Genomic DNA, 10,546 nt, shown 5'->3' with positions numbered 1-10,546 from the left:
CTCATTAGCATCCCTTCCTCCTCCGCCTCCTCCGCCGGCCGGCCGCACTGGGGTGCATGGCAGCGGCGCCGGAGCCGCGGCGACTCCCGGCAGCTGCAGCTACTGAGCCGCGCTCAGCTCCGTGCCAGCGGCCGCAGCAACTTTGCCGCTCCGAAGGCTGCGGAAGCGGGGCGATGTAACGGCGCACCCGGCAGCGCGAGGCAGCGCGGAGCGGAGTCCCCCCAGCCTCTCTTCCCGGTGGGGCGGAGCGGAGCCCCCCTCCTCCATCCTCGGCGGAGCAGCGCGGAACAGAGTGGAGCTCCCCGCCTCTCTTCCTCCTTCCCTGCCTCCTTCCCTCCCCGGCGGCAGCCGCAGCCCGGGGCGGGAGCGCGGATGCGGCGCGGAGCCCGGCGGAGCCCATCGCGGGGCCGGGGCCGGGCGCCGCCAAGAGCGGGGGGATGCTGAGCCCCGCCGCCCGGCACCGCGCCCGCCTCCGGGAGATGCTCCTCGTGCTCGCTTTGTGGCTGGCGTGGCAAGAAGCGCCCGCGGCGCCGACCCCCGCGGCGGAGGACATCACCCGGGGAGTTGTGAGTTACCCGCGGCCCCCCGCTCCTCTCCGCTCCCTCCGCCCCCGCCACCCGACTCGTCGAGTACTCCCCCACCTTCGGGCATCGCGGGCCCACGCGGCGCTGGGCGAGCTTCGGTGGCTGGAAATGCTCCCTGGCGCGCCCCGCTGCCCAGTACCCCCTTTGCGGCACTGCCCTCCGTCTCCTGCTCCCGCTGATCGGGCCCTTTTACACCCGGTGTCCCCTCCAGCATTATCTACGTGGAGCCGCTCGTTGCAGCTGGTCCCCCACCCGCGCAGGCGGAAGGGTCTGTTTCCACCCCCCGCACCCAGCGCCCCCCACCCCATACCCACTGCACCGAGCCCTCTGGAAGCCAGTCCCCCTCCCCAGCACCCAGTGCATGGTGCTTCTCCTGCCGCCTCCTCACCCAGCCTGGTGACCCAACTTTCCCCCAGCCGAGCATCGTGGCGCGATGGCCTCACCGGCTTTCACACACGGATGGTGATTTCTCAGGCGCTGGGAAAGGGCTGGTCTGTCTCGAGGGCTCCCTGCCCGCCGTGGAGCCACACAAACTCCAGCAGCAAGCAGGGTAAAACGGCACGTTTTGAGTCAGAGCGATCCCCTAGGACTGAGACATGCCTCGGGGATGTGTTAAGGGGCTGCTCGGTGCCGGCAGCAGGTGGAGGATTGGCTGCACAGCGCGGGCATCTTTGTGGTTCTGCTCACAGGTGCCTGCTTAGTCCGCAAGGATATAACAGGTTTCAGCAGGCATGGAGAGCTTAGGTCACGTCTCTGCCAGGTCACGGTGCCAGCAGGTCTATACAGCTTCACCTCTCTGAGACTGAAGAAATTAAGGGTATTCTCCTGAAGGAGGAGAAGTTTCTTGCAGCTTATACCAGTTGTAGCTCAGAGACGCCCCGCGACTATATCAAACCTGCGTTTCAGAAAGCCCTCTGTGGCTGGGTGTGGGCGGGCAGTGCTGGGGCTGGACCCGCCAGTTTGGAGAAATTCCCTGAAATTTAGTACATTTCGAAATGCTGCGAGTGCACTGCTGTGAAGGCGGGAGGGAGGAAGGGTTTGCGGCGCGGCAGGGTTATCTAATGAGCAGGGCTCGCTTAGAGCAGTGCGCCAGGACGCTGCCTCCGCCGCCCAGGCTCCGGCTCCAAGCGTGTGCGTTGGCTCACAGGCTCCGGCTCAGACACCTGCCAGGGAAGACAAAGCCTACCGTTCCCCATCTGTTCCTAAGAGAATAGAAAATGTGGTGAATATAAAGTATACCTGCATCATTATGGTGCATTCACTTTCCTCTGTAACCAGATGTTAAAGCTGGAATTAATATTTCATGCGAACAGCACACAGATTGATGTATTCTGCCCCAGTCAATTTAACTCAAACTTTGTCTTTGACCTGCTTTTACCCTCGCTACCGAATAAGCTGCACTCAGCTTTTACAGGGTAAATGTTAATACTCGAGGGGCTTATTAGTTACTGATGACAATTTCCAGGCATTAGTGTAAATTTTTTAGCCCTGGAGTAGATTTGAGCACTCTCTGCAAACCCTGCTGAAGAGCTGGGGCTGCCTGGCAAAGCAGAAGGTGGTGGGGATGGTGGTACTTGAGCGGAAATTAACTTCGGGAGAAGGAGGTTACATTAGAGCGAGACTTGTTTAGGCTGGGAATCTGATATTTAGGATGTATGATTGATGTCAGGGTGCTGTCTCCCTCCTGTTGATGTCCTTACTGGGGCAAAGAATCTCTCCAGCTTGAGACAGCATTGGTGAGGGGGTTGAGTGTAAATCAAAGGAGTTGAATGTAAATCAGGTTTAAGCTTATGCCCTCTACTGAGCAGTAGGGAGCACAGAAGCCAGATATTTTCAGAGGCTATGTTAGAAAACTACCACTCTCAGGGAAGTGAGAGCCTCAAGAATGATTTGACATCCACTTTATGAAGCAACTATGAAATTAAAGATCTATGGGGCTTTTCAATCAAATATTTGAAATCTAGGAAACATGACACCATGCCAATAGAAAGCTCTGCTAACCTTAGAAAATTATACCCGGCAGTTCTCTGCAGTAAACAGCACAATGTCAACAGAGCTTTTATAGCCCAAATGCTCACCCCTTGTAACCTAGAGGTTTTCAGTGCTGAGCTGGACTGTGCCTCTGATCTCTGTCTTCTGCTCCGCTCCTGCTTGGAGTTTGTTTTAAATGAAACAATGGTGGCGGGCCAAATTAAAGTTCAGCAGAATGAAAGAGGGCTAAAATTCAAAGGCAATTCTTGTCAGCATGCTGCCCAAAGCAATATAACATGGAATGATTCTCCAGATTTCATTACTGGTGGAATATTCTGCCCAGTTTATAAATCTAACTTGATTATTAATGTTTTTATTTTCCTCCATTAGCTGCCCTGACAAAGAGAACATAAAATAGCTAATGGAACAGAGCTTGACTTGAGTGATTCCACTGAATTTTAGTACACTGCTTTTGAGATTTATGACTTTGCATTTTTACTGCTGCCTTTACAGTAAACCCCCAACCCCTCCCCACCACAACATTCACAAATTGCATCTTTTTATGGCTGTTGAGTTCAGACGTCTCAGGAGTGCAAGCAGCAAAAACTTCCTATACACTAGTAGTAACTTAGTAATGAGAGCTCTCATTTCACTGGGCTTTGTACCAGGTCTGGCAGGAGGTCTACCTTCAAGCTGTGCTTTTCAGAATAGCTGGCATGTGGAACCTGAACACTGAAGGTGCTGAGATTGGAGATTGGCTGGTTTGTAAGGAAGCCAGCTGTTCCTGCAGGCAGCTCCTGCCCACTGGGCTGCATTGCTGCTGTTGTGGGCACATGGCTTTGCAAGGCAAAACCTGTGGTTTGGCTAGCTTGTCCCCAAGGGAGATGTTTTGCCTTAGGGAGTTGCTTTGCGTGGCATAGAGGTTGCCAGAGAGGAGTTGACAGGGTGGTGGTGGTGGCTTCACTGAGATCATCCTGTGTGGGCACGGGCTCTGGTATCAGTGGCTGAAGGATGCAGGAGTGCCAGGAAAGTTTTAGTTTGGTTACTAGAGCGTGGGTGAAAAAAAAAGAAGACTGTGAGCTGCTTTTTCTTGACTTTGTGGCCAGGGGTGAGAGGGAAGGTCTATGCATGCCCCTGAGGCGTTTCTCCAGCTGGGGATTGCTGAGCATTCCTGGGGGCTTTCGTATGCACAGCCTCCTGCTCACAAAGCCCTGTCTGTTGTTCCCAGAGAAGTTGCTTCCAGGGTTTGGAGGCATTTGCATTGGTCGGTGGAGACCACGACCCGCGGTCCCTCTCTGCCGTTATCCCAAGTGGCTCTTTGTTTAGGGCAGGGCCCTCCTTTTATGGCCGCTTCTCATTTGAATGACAAGGATGCATTTGTGGGCAGAACTGTGGTGGCACGGAGCCCTTCGAGGCTGTGCCCCCCTTCCCCCGCCCCCTTCCTCCCGCTGGCTGTGGTGGGCCAGGGGAGAGACAGAGGTTCCTCTGTGTCCCCATGTCAGGGAGCAGCGGGACAGGAGGAACAGCAGTTTCCTATGAGTGTGTGCCCTGCATCTCCCAAGTGCCAAATTTCAGAATAGAAGCCAGCCCAAGACTCATCCTTGCTGTTTCTGGGGTGCTTTCCCAGCCCTGAGTAGGGTAGGACCATCCCACTGCCCACATGCCGCATCCTGGTCCAGCTGCCCTCGTGCTCCCATCTGCCCAGAGTTAGCCAAGATCTCCCCTAAACTCCTGCATTTAAGTACCCAGTGGGGCATGTCCCTGAGACATGGCTTAGCTCCTGGTTCAAGGCTTGGGTAATCAGCCTCTCAAAGTAAAATCCTTGTACAAATGTAGGCTGTTCCCTGTATCAGGAGAAAGTACTGTACTACTTCTGTTTCTGCTAATGGGGAAATTAAAAATTGATAATTTCAGTTGGAGCTTCATTCAGCCTTCTAAAATGGCGAGTCTTTAAGGACAGAATACTTAATAGAGTCCCTAAACAGCCTTGGAGAGAGGAGCTTTGCTTGTTCCCTCTGCCATTAAAGCACTTCACGCCTTCCCATATGGAGCAGCGCCCATCCCAGGTCCATGAATTCCCTTCAAGAAAGCTAAGCTACCGTATTAAAAAAAAAAAAAAAAGTTTGTTACATTTTAAAGTACCTCTTGAAGCCAAAATACAATGCAAACTAAATTGACAAAAGACTGTCTGGAAGCTTTCGAACAGCCGGGCTGCTGTGAAAGCATTTAATCTGGTATTAAAGCCCTTGTTGGTGTGAGCTGCTCTTTCCCTTTCAGATTTGAGACCTCCATGTACAGTAATGCAATTTCCTCCTGGGCTTGGCTGCTGTTGTGGTCCCAGCCGTGGGAACTAGCCAGGGTAGTCAGGCTAAATTACCCACTTTAATGAAATTCGGGAAGTGTTCAGAGCCAGTGGATGAAACCCTGCTGTCACCAGGGACTTCCCTACAGTTGGTGCTGGGGATGGAGCAGTGAGCTCTTGCACTGGCCTCACTCTTCACCCTTGGTGCTGTGCTGGGGGTAGAAATTCCTGGCTAGCAGGCAGCCCCTTCCCTGGGGACAGCATGTAGTGTGGCTGTACCTCCATCTTCTCCTTTTGCCCCTAAAATCTCCTGTGGCGAAGGGAGATCACTGCCTGTGTGACTCAGCCTGGATATTTAGTTATTCTCCCTCATTAAATTAAACATGCGAAGAGGCAACACCAAATGCAATGCGTCCTCATCCCTGACCAGCATTGGCCAGGGCTCTCCTGTTTTGGTGTTGTGTGTGACTCACCAGTGGGACCAGTGTGTGTTGGCTCTGTGGAGGACAAGGGGTGACATGGGTGATGGATCCATGAGACTGGAGGACAGGGCGGTCTGTGACACTCTGTTTGTCCTGGCAGGTTCATAACTGCCAGTGACGGCTCACTGTGACTCATCATCAGGGCTGTGCGCTAATTTCTCATTATTTACTCATTGTCAAAAGTGCTGCAGGAATTGGGGCTCTGTGGCTCCGGGAAAGGTCATGCTGTGGTTGAGGGAACCTTTATTTCTGGAATTTCTAGACCCTGTGGGAGCAGCTGTATACCCTGTGTGGGTCTCGTGTCCTGGCTGGCCCTGTGGAGGTGACAACTTGGAGGGAAAAGCCATCACATCTTGGCTGATGATGAACACAGGCCACCACGTAATCACTTTTCAAAGGGTCTTGCTCAGACTAGAGCACCACTTAAAAGCCTAGGATTTGCTTTCAAAATAACCAGTGATCTGACAGCAGCAGTTCTCAAAATTCTTTCTTTTATCAAAATCACTTTAAATGGGTATATTTGGAAGTTTTGGAATCTCCTGCTGCTGCACACGTGCCAGCTGCATCTTCTTTGTCCCAGATTTTTATGAGGATTGTCTCTGTTTTCTGGGTCAGAGAATTAAGAGATTTGATGTTATATTAAAAAAACACGCACCAAACCACATATGCAAAGTTAAATCCAATGCAAAACAAAGCAGACAAAGGGGCGAAGGGAAAGAGCTGCTGGAGGACCAGACAATTTTAGATCAGAATGAGAAACTGCATTTGACAAGAGGTTTGTTCTGAGGGAAGACCTGACATGGATAATTGCCGACATTCACCGAGGAGCGTGGTCTTCAGATGGAATTCTGGCTTTTTAATTAGCCATGATGATTTAATAGAAAGGAACCCAATTAAATTTGAGGAACTTCCTGCATCAGAAGACACTGTGTGCACAGAAAATTGTTCTTCCAAGAAATCTAGAGATGATCTATGGCTCCTGGTGACAACAGTCCAAATACAGTGACTTGGGAAATGGCAGTATATTCAGGATTTTTTTTCATATTGTTTTTACATGAGGGAGTTTCTGCCTGTTTCTGACAGTCAGTGGTCAGGCAGAGTTCTTCACACCAGCTCACATTCTATTTCATCCTGGCAATATTGATCTTTTGAGTGAACAAAAGCAATTTTACCTGTGTCATGGGGCCCTTGCTCCAAGATGATGGACATGTTTAGATTATTTTGACATATAACAAACCTCAGCTGGCATCTCTGTGGTTCAACTCCCAGCTGCCGAAGATCATCCAACAGTGTCGGTGCTGCTGTTACATCCTGGGTTTGCTCTGAAACCCAAGAGTGGTCTACACGGTCCGCTATACACATCCTTCTTTAAGAGTACAGGACAGAAGTCTTCCTCATCCAAAACAGAAGTGGGAGATAAGTGGACTGCTCTACCCACAGGTTTGTCTTCGTTTGCAGAGGTTGCCTGTCATGCACCGTGGTGGGGGCACTTAACCTCCATGCAGCTTCCCCAGGGCTTGCATCCAAAACCACCTGGCTCTAGACATTTTCACTTTTCACAAAATGCCTCCGTCTGGAGATGGCAGACTACCAAGAGATCAAAAAGAAACTTCAGGGGCTGCTTGCAGACTTGGGGAGACTTGACTGTCCAAGGGCTGAGAAGCAGATCTGAGGATGGTGTTGGGAGCAAGGGAGCAGCTGAACCCTGCAGGGGTCCCAAGTAGGATAAAAAGATGAAAAAGATCAGTGTGTGAGGAAAGGGTTCTCTTTTGAGAGGAAAACCTGGAAACACTTTTCTGAGGAAGCATCCACTTGACTGGCAGCTGTAGACTTTACAAAATACTGCAAGTTCTAGGCTATAGTGCTTGTTCTTGACTGTCTATATATCAGTTAACCCTTCATGAAGATTTGTTTTTCTCAGTGAGGTGCTGTCATGCAAAAGTGCTACTGCTCATAGTGTGGTTGAAGTACATCTCAGGAGACAGATTCTCCTGCTTTCCTCAAAATGGAAGCTGTGAATTCACTGAGCTGCTGGGTGACTCTGCTGGGCTCCTCCACAACTATAATTACCAAAAACTTGGATGACTGCTGGGATGACTGTTACACCTTTAGGTGTAACACAAGAAAATGCTCCCTTAGTCTTTCTGTAGCTACTGAGAAGTTTAGTGATGGGACCCCAACAGAAGCACAAGAAGCAAAATGATACCATGACTGCTAGAGACAATTTCACCATGACTCCAGACCTAATTACCTGCAGCGCTGGAGTTGATGTATTTGGTCTTTGGGAAAGGGTGTTAGGTCTCATTTATCACCGAGCAAGAAAAAGCCAGCAGTCTCTCATGTTTTTCCCGAGTCCACCACATGCTATCTCCTCTGGAGATAGCACATCTATTCCACATTAATCATGTCTTGGCTGGTGCTTGGCTAGGGTTGTGTCTTTGACAAGGCTTGTGGTGGGGAGCATGGGAGCTCCCACCCACCCTTAGGCTTGTTCCCACCTTGTTATTTGTGTTTACTTTGTCATTTCTGTCCTGCTGTCATGTTCACAGTGTCCCTCTGGTGCATCTGTTGCAGCAGGATAATCAGTGATGATGCACAAAAAGTATTTTTCTACTTTGATAGGCTCTCTGCATTAAGCTGACTTTTATTTTTCTTGTTTGTTCTTAATCTTGATGCTGCTTGGCAAATTCCCCATTGCTCTGTACCGAGCCATGCTTTCTCTACCTTTGCATCCTTCACGTCAGAGATGCATTTTTGTTCAAAAGTGAGAGGATATTGGATTCACAAATGGGAAATTCCTCACAGACACGCCTGTGAAATGGCAACATGTTTTATATGAAGGCACAGTTAAAGAGAGATAGGTAGTTTGGGACTCTTGCCACATTTATTTTATGCTGCAGCGATGTATCCTCCAGGTCTGATCAATGAGACTCCGAAATGAGGAGTCTTGCCAGGCCTCAGCTGGCTCTCAAGTGTACAGCAATCCAGTCCTTCCTCTCGGGCAGGATGCATGTCACATTTCATGACAGAATGACAGGCCTGTCAGACAATCTGTTGCTGTTTTGGCATTTCTGATACACCTTGTGCTTTGGTACACACTCAGTGTCCAGAAAGATCAAGATAATCTAGAGGAAATCAACTGTCATGCCACAGAGTCCTGTGTGGGCAGTGAAGAGGCCATCACTTATTTGAGCAGTCTTCTACCGGCTCCCCTGGGTTAAAAACTCATCCAAGAAGATACTGAAATTTTCTTTCTCTGCTGAAAGTCCACAGCATCAAGTGCCTGATCTGCCAGGTTCTGTGGCATGAGATATGGTTCCTGACCAAGTGATTTCATCACTCCCTGAAAGGTGACCTGAGCTCTGAGCTCCAGGTCTCCAAGGCAAAAGCTTCCTTTGTGAAGGGTATCCACTCCAGACTGGGGTTGAGGGGCTTTTGTGTGTTTCTCATTCAGATTTTTATGGCTGGGGGAGGGAACAGGTGATTACTTTCTCTGGTTTATCTCTTGCCAGCAAAGTCTTTCCATGCATCAGGGTTTGCCAGGAGCCCAGCATACCCTTCAGACAAAGCTCTTTCCCCAGAGGAACAGCTCCCGAGGGTTCATGCTCCCTGCCTGGTCTGTGCACGGGAATGTGGAGGTTGGAGAAAAGAGGTGCCAGTGGGAGCCCCTCGGCAGCCCCCGAGGAACGCCTGTTCGCTTCCCTGCGGCCCGTTGGTACTGGCAGAGCTATTCAAGAAACACGCGTTTTTGAGGAAAAGGAGTTTATTTCTGAAATAGCAAACGTCGTGATGAGTCACGGCACCAGAGTCGAGATCTCCTGGGAGATGTGCATCAGCCGCTTTCGTTCTGCAGACGGAACCCTGGGCGACACCCCGGCCCCGGCTCCCGCCGCCACGGGGACCGGAGCGGGCGGCGCCGCTCGGAGCGGACCTGGGAGCGTCTCGTCGGTGTCGTGTCGATGCCCTCTTGTGGAAACTAGGAAAATAGCCGAGAAAATATGCTGGTGCTGGGCTGGGAGCGGTGGTTGGAAGCCCATCCGTGGGAGCAGGGAGAAGTGCTGGGTGGTTGGTCCCCTGGAGCTGCAGCCCGAGAGCCTTTGTCACTGATGTCAGTGGTATTGACACTGTGAGAGATGCTATTAACTGAGCCTGGGGATAGGGGCTCCCAGGTCTCAAATCCTGCATCTTGTGTACACCTTTGGTGGCAGAATTCCTGTACGGTGACAGCTGCCTGTGCTTTAAATGGGTGAAGTTCCCCGAATGCCTCTGCACCTCCTTGCTGTTGTTTTGCAGTAATTCCCATGTCCCTCATAGCAAACACCTTTATTAACAGCAGTACAAACTTTCTTCTTGAGCCTGCCAACTGCAGCAGCTCTGCTGTTTTCTTGAGAAAACATCACGCTGCTTTGGTCATCTTCGGAAAACGTCAGTGGCTGAATGTGCCCAGGAGACCACAGGGCCGACGTGCTGGCTCTTGCCTTCACAAACCCCAGCTCCAAGTCATACGCAGCAGCTCTGGCTGCAAAGGGTGGTTATGAATAGTGGCTCTGGAGCAAACCTGCAGGTGCCAAGTGGCTTCTGACCCTGCCACCCACCTTGCTCCCAAGCCTCTTTGTAAGAGCTGGCAAAAATGGTTCTGTGCTGGGTAGGAAACGCCAGCCCAGCACCGTCAGTGATTTCCATCCTCTGTTCTGGTTTTTCAGCCCTGTGGGGCACTGGTGAGCCACGTGCTGGTCTCCCACTGCTGCTGCAGAACAGCCCTGGCAATAGATCTGGCTCTGCTGCCCCAGAGCCCCAGTCCCACAGCTCCCCTGACTTCAAGTTCTCCTTATCTTCTCCGTGTTTCTCTTCTATTTAATTTATTAATATCCTTAAAAATCTGCCTCTTTTAAATGTCTAAAGAATTTGAACCGTTAAAGCCAACTTGTCTCTTGCATTTTCCAAACTTGGCAGCTCCTCTCCCTTCCATGTTTTCCTGGAAAGCAGAGTCTATAAAAGCCCATCTGTGTTGTGTAGGTCACCAGTACCAGCCCAGGAACAGGCTTTACATCATCAGAAGTGAAAGGAAGCCAGAGTTCTGGGAACTTTGTGTGGAATTCATGCAGAGCCCTTGCGGAGACTTGCTGTCCCTCCTGCATTGTGCCTGTCTGTGTGATCACAGATACTCGATTTGCTTGTGTGTTTAGAGGAATCAGTTCTTTGGGCAA

At 50.9% G+C, this 10,546-nt stretch overlaps 1 protein-coding gene across 1 annotated transcript in view; it reads left to right on the top strand.

The window, feature by feature from the left end:
• Window positions 1-394: 394 nt before the first annotated feature.
• The window catches only part of MMP17 (matrix metallopeptidase 17), a 49,003-nt gene continuing 38,851 nt past the window's right edge, over window positions 395-10,546 (top strand). The window contains exon 1 of the mRNA XM_059485180.1: window positions 395-566. Coding sequence (XP_059341163.1) covers window positions 438-566 — 129 coding nt within the window. The 5' untranslated portion in view covers window positions 395-437. The remainder of the gene's footprint in view (window positions 567-10,546) is intronic.

The sequence above is a fragment of the Ammospiza nelsoni genome, chromosome 18 (genome assembly GCF_027579445.1).
Source record: "Ammospiza nelsoni isolate bAmmNel1 chromosome 18, bAmmNel1.pri, whole genome shotgun sequence".
Classification (NCBI taxonomy): domain Eukaryota; kingdom Metazoa; phylum Chordata; class Aves; order Passeriformes; family Passerellidae; genus Ammospiza; species Ammospiza nelsoni.
This window is presented reverse-complemented; position numbering and strand designations above follow the sequence as displayed.